The following is a 16,602-nucleotide window of genomic DNA, read 5'->3' as shown; positions in this document are numbered from 1 at the left end:
GGCAGAGGCTTTAATCCACTGAGCCACCCAGGTGCCCCTATATTGTTTTTATAATATTGAGGAATGTTCCCTCTATCCCTATACTCTGAAGAGTTTTAATCAGGAAAGGATGCTGTATTTTGTCAAATATTTTTTCTGCATCAATTGAGAGGACCATATGGTTCTTCTCTCTTCTCTTTTTGATGTGTTCTATCACATTAATTGATTTACTATGTTGAACCACCCTTGCATCCCAGGGATAAATTTCACCCGGTCATAATGGATAATCCTTTTCATGTACTGTTGGATCCTATTAGCTAGGATCTTGTTGAGGGATATTGGTCTGAAATTCTCCTTTTTGATGGGGTCTTTGCCTGGTTTTGGGCTCAAGGTAAATGTGGCCTCATAGAATGAGTCTGGAAGTTTTCCTTCTGTTTCTGTTTTTTGAAACAGCTTCGGGAGAATAGGTGTTATTTCTTCTTTAAATGTTTGGTAGAATTCCCCTGGGAATCCATCAGGCTCTAGCTCTTGTTTTTTGGGAGGTTTCTGATCCTGCTTCAATTTCATTACTGGTTATTAGTCTACTCAGATTGTCAATTTCTTCTTATTTCAGTCTTGATAGTTTATAGGCTTCCAGGAAGACATCCATTTCTTCTGGGTTGATTAATTTATTGGCATATAGTTGTTGATAATAATTTCTGATAATTTTTTCTATTTCCTTGGTGTTAGTCATGATCTCTCCCCTTTCATTCATAATTTTATGAATTTGGGTCTTTCTCTTTCCTTTTTGGATAAGTCTGGCCATATTTTATTGATCTTTTTCTTTCAAAGAACCACCTTCTAGTTTTGTTGATCTGCTCTGCCATATTTCTGGTTTCTAATTCATTGATCTCTGCTCTAATCTTAATTATTTCTCTCCTTCTGCTTGGCTTATGCTTTATTTGTTGTACTTTCTCCAATTCTTTAAGGTGTAAAGTTAGCTTGTGCTTTGGGGATTTTACCATTTTTTTGAGTGAGTCTTGGCTGGTTATGTGTTTCCCCCTTAGGACAGACTTTGCCATATCCCATAAGTTTTGAACTGATGTGTTTTCATTCTCATTGGTTTCCATGAATTGTTCAAGTTCTTCTGTGATTTCCTGGTTGATTCAAACATTCTTAAGTAGGATGGTATTTAGCTTCCACGTGTTTGAATTTCTTCCAATTTTTTTCTTATGATTGAGTTCCAGTTTAAAAGTGTTGTGGTCTAAGATAATGCAAGGGATAATCTCAATCTTTTGGTATCAGTTGAGCCCCCATTTGTGTCCCAGTATGTGGTCTATTCTGCAGAAGAATGTGGTCTGTTCTCAAGAATAATGAGTATTCTGTTGTTTTAGAGTGGAATGTTCTGTATATATCTATGAGGTCCATCTGGTCCAGTGTGTCATTCAAAGCTTTTGTTTCTTTGTTGATTTTCTGCTTAGATGATCTGCCTATTGCTGAGAGTGGAGTGTTGAGGTCTCCTACTATTAGTATATTATTATCAATATGTCTCCCTGTTATGGTTAACAGTTATGTCAACCATAATAACTAATGTTAACTTATGTAGTTGGCTGCTCCCATGTTGAGATCCTAGATATTTACAATTGTTAGATCATCTTGTTGTATAGACCTTTTAAGAATGATACAGAGACTTTCTGTATCTCTAGCTACAGTCTTTAGCTTAAAATCTAATTTGTCTGATATTAGAATTGCTACCCTAGCTTTCTTTTGAGGTCAGTTGACATGCAAAATGGTTCTCCCAGATCTTTCTGTTTTCTTAATCCACAAATTATATCACTTGCAAATAATAATAATATGATTGCATTCATTCATTTACCCAATCAATAAGCATTTATTATAATGTGTACTATTTGTACAAGGTTAAGCTCTGAGAGTAATTTGGTTATTGTAAATGTAAGATTTTTCCTTATTGAGTACTTATTATATGCAAGCAATGTACCAACCATCTTGCAAGCATTATCTCTAAACTTTATAAAAATATAATCTGGTTATTTTGATAACAATTTATAGAAGAGTAAACTGTGAGGTTCAGAGAAGTTAGGATTCTTCTAAGGCTATGATCCGCCTTGTACAAAGTTCACATTCTTTCTAATGTTAAACAATTCATTCTTTCAGGAGGCTTATGATTCAAATAGGAAGCTATGTATGGACTAGTACAGAATGATATCTAGCTGCTGTGGTGAAATTCTACACAAATACATTAGAAGCATAAAAATAATAAAATCTCTGTTTTACCACTATTAGAGATGAGGGGACCAGGTGGCTAGAAGGCAGGTAGTAAAGGAATTCCTTAAAATGTTATACAGAGCAGATAACTCAGAACCTGAACTGTCTGGCTCATGGTATCTGTCCAATACATATTTTTAATAAACAATTAGAATGATATGCAATTTCCAGACAGATAAAAACAGACAAGATTTTCTAAGTAAAGGTTTTCAGAAGAAAGGTACACAGGCATAAAGCAGCCTATTGGTTTGGGAATCACATATAGTTCCATATGGCCAGAGCAAAATAATATTGTTTGGAGGGTGGGGATGGTTGAGATAGTAAGACATAGGAAATATAGTGGTGATATTATTAAGAGACATGTTAAGGCTTTTGGACTTTACCCATAGACACTAAGAGCCATTGAAGGCTAGAGAGTTTTGTAATCAAATAGTCTTTGAGAAGATTGTTCTGGCTGCAGTGTGAGAAAATGAGAGAAAAGATCAGCAAACAATGGATCAGTTTGGAAGATATTGCCAAGTGAAGTGAGGATGATAATGAAAGCCCGAAATAAGGTAGCAACAGTGGTGAGGTAGAGGTAAAGATTGGAAAAATCTAGAGTTGCCAGGATTTAGTATCAAGTTACAGATACAGGGTAAAATAAAATACTCATTTCTTTCTTTTTTTTTTTTTTTTTTAGATTTTATTTATTTATTTGACAGGGATCACAAGTAGGCAGAGAGGCAGGCAGAGAGAGAGAGGGGGAAGCAGGCTCCCTGTGGAGCAGAGTCCAATGTGTGGCTCGATCCCAGGACCCTGGGATCATGACCTGAGCCAAGGCAGAGTCTTTAACCCACTGAGCCACCGTGCCCCAAAATAGTCATTTCTATTTCACGTTTCACTTCATCGCTTAAAGATTCCTCCAAAAAATGGTAAATGATGACCAAAAAAAAGTGTGTATATATATATATATATATATGTGTGTGTGTGTGTGTGTGTGTGTGTGTGTGTATAAAATATATATGGCAAAATTTTTAAATTTTAACCAGAAAGTATACAATATAACACAATAATAAAATATACAGAAAAAAATTATTTTATTTTTATATATTTTTGGATTTTTGGTCTCATTAGGTACACTTTCTGGAATCTACTATTGCTTACATATCTTTTTCATTATTCCACTCATTAATACAATGAATTATATTGATGAATTTCTGAAAAATGAGTCATTCTTTTAATCCTAGAATAATGTTGATTATGCTTTGTTTATATTATTAATTTTACTCACAACTTTCAGTATTTACACATATGTTTCCATTAATGTGTTTTATCTACAGGATTGTTTGCTGACATACATTTTTTTCTATATTGTTTATCAGGATTATATGTGCTCTTTTGTAGTTTTCTAATTTTATTTATGACAAGATATATAAAAAGCCTGATCTATTTCTTGAAATGTGGGGAGAAAAGCAAAGAAAAAGATCTTGTACTATAATATGTTAGAGATGTGGAAGTGTAATTGTTAAGTTTTAATTTCTTCCTCAATTTTTAGTTAAGTCTTCATGGATTTACATACTGTAATTTTCCTTCAAACACCATTCATCCAAGACTTCGTATTACTTATAGGACATTCTACTGTAATTTAAAAAGATACCTCTCTAATCTAGTATTATATATGATTCTTAAGTTTATTTTTCATTTCATTAGATTTTTGGAGGTCTATTTTGGGAGTTTGTTAAAGATTGATTATTGGACTATTTTTAATATTTCTCTTTCACTATCATTCAGTCCTTTTAACATTTTTGTTTTAAAATAATTTTATATAATATTTTATTCTTTCACAATGTCTTGAATTGAATGCTTAATTTCTTTTTTTTTAAAGATTTTATTTATTTATTTATTTGACACAGAGAGAGAGATCACAAGTAGGCAGTGAGGCAGGCAGAGAGAGAGGGTGAAGCAGGTTCCCTGCTGAGCAGAGAGCCCGATGCGGGGCTCGATCCTAGGACCCTGAGATCATGACCTGAGCCAAAGGCAAAGGCTTAACCCACTGAGCCACCCTGGTGCCCTGAAATGCTTAATTTCTTAACTTCTTCTCTTTTTTTGTCATAAAAATTACCACTAACATTTATAAGACTATGGATTTAGGCAGAATATATCATTGCATAGGTCTCATGTTTTGCTATGTAGTGTGCCCACTTTCATTGTTTCTTTATTGTTTGTTAATATATGCATTTCTATTGTTCATGTTTATATGAACATATATGGTATATATGTGAACATATATGATGTATACTGTAATACACACTTTACTGAATTTTATTTTTGAAACCTAGATTACTTAGTACAATTTATATTTCAATTGTCTTTACTTCATCTTAAAAGTTGGGAAATAGGGGCGCCTGGTTGGCTCAGTGGGTTAAAGCCTCTGCCTTCGGCTCAGGTCATGATCTCAGGGTCCTGGGATCAAGCCCCGCATCGGGCTCTCTGCTCGGCAAGGGAGGCTGCCTCCCCTTCTCTCTCTGCCTGCCTCTCTGCCTACTTGTGATTTCTGTCTGTCAAGTAAATAAATAAAATCTTTAAAAAAAAATGTTGGTAAATAGTGTGTATTGCATGGAACAAATGCTGACATAAAGAGCTATAACATACATATATATATATATATATATAATTTAACTAATATTCTTTTGCGTAATCTTTATAAAAACATTTATTTAAACACTTACCCTCTTAACAAATTTTTAAGTTCACATTACATTGTTGTTGACTATGGATACAATGTTGCACAGCAGATCTCTAAAGTTTATTCATCTTGCTTAACTACAATTTTATGCCCATCAATTAATAACTGGTTATTTCCTTCCTCCCCCAGCCCCTGACAACCACCATTCCACTCTTTGATTCTATGAATTTGACTATTTTCTGTAACTCATGTAAATGGAATCATGCAGTACTTGTCTTTCTGTGACTGTCTTATTTCACTTTAGGGTAATGTCCTCGAGGTCCTCCATATTGTCATATAGTGCAGAATTTCCTTCTATGGATGAACAGTATTCCATTTTATGTATATGACACATTTTCTTTATCCCTTCATTGGCTGATGGACATTTAGGTTATTTCCACATCTTGGCTATTTTAAATAGTGCTGTGACACAGGCATGGCAATATCTCTTTGACATCCTGGTTTCAAAATTCTTTTGGATAGGTAACCAAAAGTGAGATTGCTGGATCATATGGTTATGACAGCAAAAGCACAGGTAACAAAAACAAAATAAACAACTGAGACTACACCAAACTAAAGAGCTTCTGCATAGCAAGCAATCAAGTGTAAAGGCAACCTTGAAAATACTTGCAGACCATATATCTGATAAGGGGGGTTAATTTCCAAAATATATAAGGAACACCTACAATTTAATAGGATAAAAACTAATAACCTGATTTGAAGATGGGCTATGGAGTAGCATAGGCATTTCTCTAAATAAGACTTTACAAATGGTCAACAAGACATACAATGGTTCAACATCGCTCACCATTAGGGAAACGCAGATTGAGACCACAATGAGATATTACCTCACACCTTCCAAAATAGCTGTTATCAAACAGAACAAAACAAAATAAAATAAAACAACAACAACAAAAAGACGACACATGTAGAGAAATTTGGACCCATGCACACCATTGGTGGGAATGCAAAATAGTGCATCCACTATAGAAAACAGTAAGAATATTCCTCAAAAAATTAAAAAAACAGAACTATATTTGACATAATCTCAGGGAAACAAATTCCTTTACCCATTATGACAGAGGTTCCATGGTAATAAGCAATTGCTTTTGTGCTGATTCACTTTCAGCAAAAATAAGACAAATATACCTGAAATGAGGGACTAGTTATGAGAATATATATTTTTGGATTAAAAAAGGGAAACTGAGCAAATGTTGTTTTGTTTTCTTTATTTGATTTTACTAAATTATGACCCAGTTTACCTGGTCAAAACCTGTTGGCTTGGGTCATAACTATTGTTAGGCAGAAATCCTAATATTGTTTAGTGACTAAAAAGAAATTTAAGAAGTCTTGTCAAAGCAGTTTTTAAAAACTCAAATTTGTGGACTGACAACATATATCCTTGGAATCTTGGAATTTTAACATTTCTCCTCCTTAAACCTTTGTTCCTAGTAGTATTTTGCAAAGCCTCTGACGAATCTCTTTGGTTTTGATGGAATAGATGACTGGGTTGAGCATAGGAGGCACAAAGAGATAGATAAGGGACATGAGTGTGTGCACATACTGTGGGGCATGCCTCCCATAGCGAGCAGCCATGGACACACCAACCATGGGCACGTAGAACATGAGCACAGCACACATGTGTGACACACACGTATTCAGTGTCTTAAGTCTTTCCTCCCGGGATGCAACAGCAAGTACAGAGCGCAATATGAGCGCATAGGAGAGGAGAATGAGTGCAGAATCCAGACCAAAGTTAGAGATGACAATGAATTGACCAAAAATATTATTGATGGTGATGTCACCACAGGGTAAGTGGATCAGATCTGGATGCAGGCAGTAGGCATGGGAGAGTACGTTGGCCTTGCAGAAGGGCAACCTCTTCAGAAGGAAAGGCAGTGGAAAAACCATACAGAAACTGCGGATGATAACAGCCATGCCCATGTGCACCACCCGGGCGTCAGTGAGCACTGTGGCATAACGCAATGGGTTACAGATGGCCACATAGCGGTCAAAACTCATAACCAGCAGAATTCCAGATTCCATGAAGGAGAAGAGGTGGATAAAGAACATTTGAGCCATGCAAGAATCAAAACTGATCTTTCTTAAGTGGAAGCAAAATGTGGCCAACACCGTGGGCAGCGTGGAAAAGGACACACCTAGGTCATTAACTGATAGCAGGGATAGGAAGTAGTACATAGGCTGATGCAAACTCTGTACCTCCTTGATAATGAAAAGGATAAGGGCATTGCCCACAATGGAGACAATGTAGAGGATACTAAGTAGCAGAAACATCCAGTGTTGGGAGGTCTCCAGCCCTGGGAGCCCTGTCAGGGTGAAGGGGGGCAACTCTGAGCTGTTGTGGGGCTTGCCTCCCATACTGGCACTACTGCTTAGGTTCTAGGACCACTAGTCTGTAAAGAAGACAAACATACAGTTTAATTCAAGGCATAGGCCTAATATTTTAAGACTCTCATGTATCATCCAACCCCTTACTTTAGAATATTAATCAATCTTGCTCACCAAATCACTCATCCCTGCCTCTCTTTGTCACCAGGATCTCTGAAATTGTCTGAGTTTTCTCAGTTTATCCAGTTGGCAAATAGGTTACATTGCCTTTCTTTACATCTGTGCCTACTGCCACAAAGCTTCTTCTCATATTCAAAGCTATGAACTCTTTTCATCGATCTCTGGGCATCACTTTATTCAAGACCTGCAACAAAAGGGACCTGATCACTACTTCCTTGCTAATTCAGTCCTCTTCCTTAACATTTCGATTCTTCATCAAACCTTAAACTTTTCCTCTTTCCACTCTCTCATGCTACTGAAACTTTACTACCTTATTTTGACACTCCAACTTCTCTACTCTTATATAGTCTGTCAGTTCTTCTATCCATTCATCCTGAAAGAAGATAAATGGGTAGAAATATATCCATCCATAGAGATAACATTCCACACATTCAACAAGATGCACTAGACTCCCATATTCCCAGTCATCTTTGCATTCTTCTATCCAGTTAACTTGTATCATCACTTTTCTCCCTGGATAATTTAATTTACTAAAAGTTAGTTCTTAATAATGTCTTTCAGAACCAAATGGCACCTAACTTTTGGATCAATAATCATTTATTTATTCCACAAAGTTGCTTCTTATCTATGTTCTCCATCTCTTTGAATAATATCATCATTATGCCTAAGATTGAGACTTGAAATCCAAATATCATTTTGACTTTCTTTCTTGTATCTCCTGTATTAAACCAGGTAAAACCCAAGGAAAATACCGATCCTGAAAATGCCTCTGTCAGTACCTTCCTCTATTCTCTTTCACCTGCAGTCTCCCCTGCAGACCCAAACAATCACATTCTTGTACCATAATGACAGCTTCCTAATAAAGCTCACACCACTCTCTATTTCATTCTGGAGTAGGACTACTTTAATCTATAGTAGAACTAAACTACTATTTTTAAAAGGTAGGATCTCAAAATGGCACCATTCCAATTAGAAGCCTTGAATGCTCCCTCATTACCAAAGGATCAAGTCCAAACTCATTAGCCTAGAATTGAAGGCCTTTGTAGTCAGTACTAAATCAGTCATTCTGGCCTCAATCCTCAATACTCCCTTTCTTGTACCTCAAGGAACCCAAATGGATCTATTTTCCGTTATCCAAATAAGAACTGCAGCCCCTCAGCTCCCAAAGGCTGCCCTGAGCATGAGATCATACCCATTCAATCCATCTTCCATGGTCAGGACCAGTGATGCCCTCTGCCATGAAGACTTGCTGGTCATGGCCAGCAGTAGTAATTTGTCTCCCTGCCACAGCTCTTGTAACTATAAGTTTGCATCTCCTTTTGTGCCCATCTCTCTGCCTGGCCTCCATGAAAGCTTTGTGAATTCTACCTTACCGTCCGACTCGCCAACTCCAAGAACTCAGCCCTGACTCTATTTTGTCATTGAGCCCCTCTTGTGCTTTAGTGCAAGGTCTCACAGAAGAGACGTAGCCCCTGAGTCACTGATCCCTTCTGGGTTTTTAGTTTCTTTGTTGTAAACTAGAGATGCAAGAAACTGAGCTAATGGGGTTGTGAGGATCCAAAAGTGGAGAGGTGTGAAAACTTTCAGGGCTTTGCAACTCTGAGTTCTAGAGCTGCTCTCTGCCCCCACCTCCAGCCATTCATCTACCTTTGCCAAACCTCCATCTGACTCAGGACTCCTCTAAACTTTCCTCACAGGATGCATTTTCCCCTCTCTTCATATTTTTAGGGCTGCTTCATCTTCCCTACCTGAAAACTCTTCCTAAACATGTTTGTTTGTCTCTGCATGCAATGTGCAGATGCCCTTGATTGATCATAGGGTCTTTTAGCACTAAGTAAGGTCCTGCCAAGTGGCTTCCAAAGCAGCCAGTATCTTTTTATATATTCCCCTTATGCCAGATATTTGGCAAGTGCTTATTCACATCAAAGTATCTATATCCAGATATAGCCTGATGAGAAAGTCATGTCTAAAGCAGAAAGCATGGCAGGATTTAGAGAACAAGAGCAACATCTAGCAAATGTAGAACTGGGAAGGTGATGAAGGTGAACATGTACAGGAAAGAAAACAACCTGACTCAAATTAGGGACAGGTTTCCTCCTTCAGATGGTCATATTATACCACTCAGGGGCAGAGCACCTTAAGGCTTGAGACTGAAGTATCTGACCCTCCCATTGACATACCTGCGAGAGCTCCACAGAAAGAAGGTGCAGAGGAAGGAAGAGGGTAATGGGGGCTCTGTGTGCCTTGCCTCAACCCCCACCCAGTTATGTCCGCCAGCTCCCTGGCCTGAGAATATAAGGCCCCCACCTGGAAGTCCCTTGAGCTTCTATCAGCTCAGGTACTCATGGACTGCTGGGAATATGGAACATCTACATTTGTTTTCCTGGGAGGACAGTAAAAGAAGTTGGGTTTAGAAAGAAGCCCTCAGAATACCTAATGATTGTCTGGGACGAACCAGACTGAAAGTACAGTCATCACTTCCCAAAACTCCAACTCGTGGATAAGTCAGACCAAATCCCCTCCTGTACCTTCTTGCAGTCACACGGAAGGTCATGGGAAAAGGTCAAGAAACCACCCAAACCCCGATCAATATGCACGGATTGATCAGTATCCTGTGTCTACTGGACTTTTATCATAATTCTTGCTCTTTAATTTCCCATATAAAAAAATGCTGTCTTTTCATTTAAACAAGGTCACAATTCTTACCCTAAATTTAGGTCTATGGTATAAGGTATAAGGTTATGGTAACAAAAGTGATTATAAATCAAGTCATTTATTCAATAGTAGACATGATTTTAGTCTTGGGGAATGTGTAGATAAATTAGCATAGCAGTTCATAGTCCACTTAGGAAGATTCCTAAGGAAACACTTATGTGTATTTCAGTGACTGAAGATAAAAGACACAAGGTAGGGCAGAACAAAGGAGGAGGATTTGTAATATTCTAGGGCAGTCAGAGAAGATTTTCAAGTGCATCTCTTGACTCTCAAATTATGAGCAAATATTATTTAAGGGAATGTGCTAGGCAGAATGTCCCCCACAAAGATGTCCAAGTTTGGTACCTATGAACATACACATCTCATGACAAAAAGACTTTGAAAATATAATTAAGATTATGGACCTTAAGGATTTTTTTTTTCCCTTTAGGTGATCCATGCAGACCTAATTGATTTACATGAGTCCTTAAAATTAGGGAACCTTCTCAGGCTAGAACCAGAAAAATATGGCAGAAGAAGTCAGTTCAAAATGAGAGGTGGTCTATCCACAATGACTGGAGGGGGCAGAATGAATAGCATGAGAGTAGTGTGGACAATGTTAAGGAGCAGATGCAAGCCCCTAACTAATAGTAAGGAACTTGAAACGTCAGTCCTACTTTTATAAGGCACTGAATTCAACCAACAGCTTAAATGAGCTTCAAAGCGGCTTCTTCCCCAGACTCTTCAGTAGAGAACTCAGCCCTGTCGTCACAGTGATCGCTTTGAGAGACCCAAAACATTTAGAGTTTCTGGATTTCTGACCTACAGAAACTATGGCATAAGAAATTTTCATTTTTTTATTGTTTGTGATAATTTATTTTATTCTTTTTCTTTTTTTTAAGCATTTTATTTATTTGAGAGAGAAAGGGCATGAGCTGGGGTAGAGGGAGAGGGAGAAGCAGACCCCCAGCTGAGCAGGGAGCATGACGTGGGGCTTGATCCCAGGACACTGAGATCATGACCTGAGCCAAAGGCAGATGCTTAATCGACTGAGCCCTCCAGATGCTGCAGTTTGTGGTAATTTCTTAGAGCTGCAATACAAAACAAATACAGTGAGTCTCAGGCAGAAGCGAGAGGACAGAGAAAGAACAAAAGAAGGCTCATTTCTGTTGGATATGACATACCTGCACAGGTCTGAGGGCTTGAGAAGCAACATTGAGGAGGAGAATGGGAGACAGAGGCCTTAGGAGGGTTAATGAATAAGTTGGATATTAGTGAGAAATTAATCCATCAAACCAGACTATAAATAGCCTCAATTGTGACTCCAAGAAATTTGGAGAAGAGAGATGCCTATGGCATTGCTATCCACAGGAGAAAGTAATGTTAAAAGCAAGACAATGTGCTCAACATTGGGTCACCTAGGTTAAGCCCCACACCACCAAATAGAGGCTTAGTTATAGATTTGCTGTTCCGGGAATGGAATCTTAAGCCAGTCAGTCAGGAATCCCCTGATCAGCACTACTGAAATAATCTGCCTGATGAACGTCTGTCATCCCCTAAAGGAAAGTAATGGCATACAACACCCAGCTCTCATGCCGTTACAAGTCCTCCTTAATGCCCAGTTACCCCGTTCCCCGATCCACCTCCCCTCCAGCAACCCTCAGTTTGTTTCCTATAGTTAAGACTTGCTTGCGGTTTGCCTCCCTCTCTGTTTTGTATTATTTTATTTTTCCTTCCTTTCCCCTTTGTTTATCTGTTAATACCATATGATTTCACTCATATGCAGAATTTAATTATTAAATGATTTTTGATCTTCTAGGTAACTTCTCCCTGAAGCCCTCTGTTCTGTTGGTTCTCAAGTCTCTTATGCAGACAGCAGCAAGGAATTTGTCCTTCTTTTCTCTTGGGGTTAGAATTCCACTTCCTGGATTACATTTTTTTTTTCCAAACTCCATATTTGTTTGCTGGGGGTGGAGGGGGTCTTTCTTCTTCATACTTTATCTTAGGAAGGTATTCTTATTCAGTTGCATACCACTTTTTCATTTCTATGCAATATTGTCTTTCTCTCTTTTCTCTGTAGAGAAACCCTGTGCCATACATTGTGCTAAGCACCCTAAATGTTTAGTAGCAATTGCACTGCATATATGTGGGGTGGGGGGAGGATTTCCACCAATATCCAAGCAACTCTCTGACATTAGCTCGGTGTCCTACAATTTAACTCATTTCTGATGCTATCTACCTAGAGACAACCTCAGATCCAAGGTGGAAGGCTCAGTCCCATAAAACTGCCCTTTACTTCCGATGCCAGTAGCAAGCCAGGGTTGTTACCTGTGCTTCTGATTCACTGGCTATAGACTGGAGTTTCATGATCTGTTCCTTGAACTTCAGACACCAGAAATACTCTATGAGGTTGAGGTATAGCACCCCACATATTCTCAAACAGCAGTGTGAGCTGTGCTGTCTAGAACCAGAGGGAGTTAAGCACAGAAGGGACTGTGGGACCTCACCAAAGTTTCCACAATCATGTACAAGGGCAGATGGTCAAATAACCCCATCTAGGACTCAGATCTCACTCAGAGATACCTCCCATGCCCTGCACTTCTCCAATGTATGTGTCCAGGAGGTTCTCCATGAACCAGCACCAAGGTGGATTTTGCCTTCACCTTCTGTTCCACAAAATAAATATCCTGCCATTTACTTCCAAGCAGATGCACAGACTGGAGGGCTCTTGGACGAACTTCCAGCCCATAACAAGTGGGTGACTCTAGTTTTGCAATTCGTGTTATAGTTCTAAAATAATGAAATAAGATGTGATGCCTGGGTAGCTGAGTAGTTGAGCATCCGACTATTGGTTTCAGCTCAGGTCATGATCTCGGAGGTTGTGAGAGGGAGCACACATGGGGCTCTCTGCTTAACAAGGAGTCTGATTGAGATTCTCTCCCTATGCCCCTCATGCTCTCTCCCATGCCCACTCCTTCTCTCTCTCTCTCTCTAAAATAAACAAATAAACAAATAAATAAATAAATAAATCTTAAAAAAAAAAAAAAGAAAAGAAAAGAATGGAATAAGAAACCACACAACTTTCCAAGCAGTAGAAATTGCATCGTAGGAAGAGATTAAAAAAGCTAAGGACTCAGATTGGATGTATCTGATGACCTGGATAACCAGAGCCCTGTGATGGTGAGAGTGTTGGTGTAATCACAGCTCTCATTAATAAACTAGGCCACAGTCTGAGAAGTACTTACATCCATATTGGCAAGTTACATATTCAGGCAGTCATGAATCTTCTCTTTAATGGACTAAATAGAAGACATAGACAGCAAATATCTACTGAGGTTCTTTTAGACTAGGCAGGTATCTTAGTCCAAGAGAAGTCCAAGAGATATCTTAGTCCAAGAGAAGAATACTAAGTATTTTTATTTCTAGAACGTGATGTGGAAAATAGCCCAGATGTTCACAGAGAGCTTGTCACAAGTACATAAATGAGCCAAATAATTTCAAAGTCCTTCAGATTTAAAGAAGAAAGCAAAGGTATTTATCACTGAAAGAATATTGTCCACTTATTAAGGCAATAACCTCATTGTAAGTCATATTTGTGACAGAACCAAGATCATTAAATAGCAACAGTGTTTCAAAAAAAAACTTTTTTTTTGCCCACATGATAAAGTTCAGGTACAGTGCTGGCATTCTATTAAAATTTCTATGGGCCCATCCTCCCTACAGTATGTAAGGTCTGAGCAGTATAAATATGCAAGGTACATTTGTGAAATGCTTAAAAATTTCAAGTACAATTTATTCTTTATTTACTCTGGTCATATCCATAATTCATATGGTATTTAGATTCTGAACAAATGAAAGTCTTCCTACAAAATTGTTCTTTGATAAAATTATTATCTATTTTAGAGTAAATATTTTAGGATATGGTAAGCCATTGAAATATAAAGAGATAGTTAGTATGTAAATAAATACAAATATAATCACTTATGAATTCATTTCTTAACTTTTTTGGATGTGTCTGGTATATTTCAGGCCCTATGTTAGAGACTGAAGAGTATAAACATGAATAAAATAAGTTCCTGGGCATAAGTTGTTTACAGTCTGGTGGAGTTTGTTTAAAGTCTGTTTACAGTCTTACAAACTACCCAAATTAATGGATATGATTAAAGAACATTCCGAGTACAGTGGAGTCATAAAGCAGATATAAAAGAGTGCTACTTAGGGCCCATGAAAAATCTTAGATGAAATATTTATTCAGACTCTGGTTCATATTCATGATGCTTTGAAGCTAAACACTGAATTTTGTATTTATTCTTGGTGAATCCAAATAATATGAGTAAATAAATTATATGTATCATTTTACAATTTTTAGAGCAGTTTATTTTACTCACTCTTCAAAACAAACATATGAGGTAGATAAATCAAAGATTGGTATCCCATTTTTACAGATAAGAAAATTAAGACTGAGGAGCACCTGGGTAGCTCAGTGGGTTAAATCCTCTGCCTTCGGCTCGGGTCATGGTCCCAGGGTCCTGGGATCGAGCCCTGCATTGGGCTCTCTGCTCAGCAGGGAGCTGCTTCTACCTCTCTCTCTCTCTGCCTGCCTCTCTGCCTACCTGTGAGCTCTGTCTGTCAAATAAATAAATAAAATCTTAAAAAAAAAAAAAGAAAATTAAAACTGAGAGATGCAGTCCATTTACTCAAGAAGTCACCTCTCTGGATGGGTTAAGTAACCTTACTGTGGTCATGTTTTCACAATATGTACATACGGTAAATCATCATATTGTATACCTTGAGCTTATATAATATGTCAATTTCAACTATATCAATAAAGCTGGAGGAATGAAAAAAAAAGGGAAAAAAAAAAGATGTCATCTCTAATTTACACTTCCCTCCATAGAGAGAATTATGAGGTAGAGAGGGGAAGGAAGTGTTTCCTGACATGAGATTCTGATTTAAGAAAATGTATTATGGGGTGCCTGGGTGGCTCAGTTGGTCAAGCCTCCGACTCTTGATCTCAGCTGAGGTCTTGATCTCAGGGTTGTGAGTTCAAACCCCACACTGGCCTTCATGCTGGACATGGAAACTACTTTAAAAAAAGAAAATGTATTATTAGTTCTTACATTCATTCAGTAACTTACTCACTTATGATTTTCTTCTCTTATTCATTCATCATTATTTATTCAACCATTTTTCACTTACTCTTTCATTATTTCTCTAGCATCATCAGACATTATCTGAATGGAGGGCCTAAGTCTGTCTGATGTATATGGACAAAGTTGTTGACAGAATTGCTGCTTTAAGGAGCTCAGATTCCATGACGGGAAAGCAGATAGATATAAAAGAAGGAAATATCATGGCAGAGAGATAAAAACAGGACTGTGAAGTTCAGTGAAGGTTGGCAGAGCCACGTGCCTACATATTTCAGGATTTCCCATGTGAAGAGAACATACCAGGAATCCTAAAGTCTAATGTTTAGTATTTAAATATTGTAGCTGTTGGATTAGTCAGGACTTTCCAGAGAAACAGAACCAATAAGATGTGTGTATAAAGATATTTATTATATTTATTATAAGGAATTGGCTCTCACAATTATAGAGACCCAGAAGTCCAGACCCAGGAGACGTGATAGTTCCAGTCCAGAGGTAAAGACCTGAAAACCAGGAAAATCAATGATTAAAGTTTCAGGCCAAGCCTAAGACCAAAAACAAGAGAATACTAATGTCTGTACTTAGAGACAATCAGAATGAGATTTCTTCCTTTCATACTTGGACTTTTACTTAATTCAGGCATTCAGTGGATTGAATCAAGCCCACCTACACTGGGGAAGGCAATACGCTTTACTCAATTTACCAGTTCAAATGCTAATCTCATCCAGAAATACCCTCATAGATACAGATAGAAATATTGTTTAACCAAATATCTAGAAACCTTGTGGCCCAGTCAAGTTCATATGTAATATTAACTATCACTGCTGTCAAACTCTAAAACTTGATTTTTCAAAGAGCATGATGAGAAGAACTCTGGCTCCTGGCAACATCAGAAACCAATCACCCAAGCTAAACTTGCATACTGGTAAAGATGTGATATCTAGGCCATAATTATCCCCTCTTTGTCCTGGTCTTTTTCAGAATTGTGCAGGTCCATTACCAGAAGTCCAAGTATCATGTCACCAAGCATCTTGAAGATATTTCCCTGCTCCTCTGGAAAATAATCTCCCTCTGGAGTGATGTTTGGCATTCTTTGGGTTATTCTTGAAAGGAGACCATTTTTCTCTGTCTAAAAGGCATTGAAATAGTGATTTATGGATAAGATCTAAGATACTCTCGGCAGGTCTTGACCCAATATACCAGACTACATGTTTGATCATTGACCCTATAACTTAAAGTGTAGGGATTGATCCTCTGCCCCTCTCGTGTCTAAATGGTTCTAAC

The 16,602-nt window shown here is 37.9% G+C and overlaps 1 protein-coding gene across 1 annotated transcript; it reads right to left on the bottom strand.

Moving 5' to 3' along the window:
* Nucleotides 1-6,382: 6,382 nt before the first annotated feature.
* On the bottom strand, nt 6,383-7,327 carry LOC308350860 (olfactory receptor 51I2-like; the record flags this gene model as incomplete). The annotated part of the gene is made up of 1 exon (XM_080816327.1): nt 6,383-7,327. One exon carries the CDS (start codon nt 7,325-7,327, stop codon nt 6,383-6,385), a length of 945 nt encoding a protein of 314 aa, XP_080672453.1.
* Between the last annotated feature and the right edge of the window lie 9,275 nt (nt 7,328-16,602).

The sequence above is a fragment of the Martes martes genome (assembly GCF_963455335.1).
Source record: "Martes martes genome assembly, chromosome: 10".
Lineage (NCBI taxonomy): Eukaryota > Metazoa > Chordata > Mammalia > Carnivora > Mustelidae > Martes > Martes martes.
Note: the sequence above shows the minus strand (reverse complement) of the source record. Positions and strands in the feature narration are given on the sequence as shown.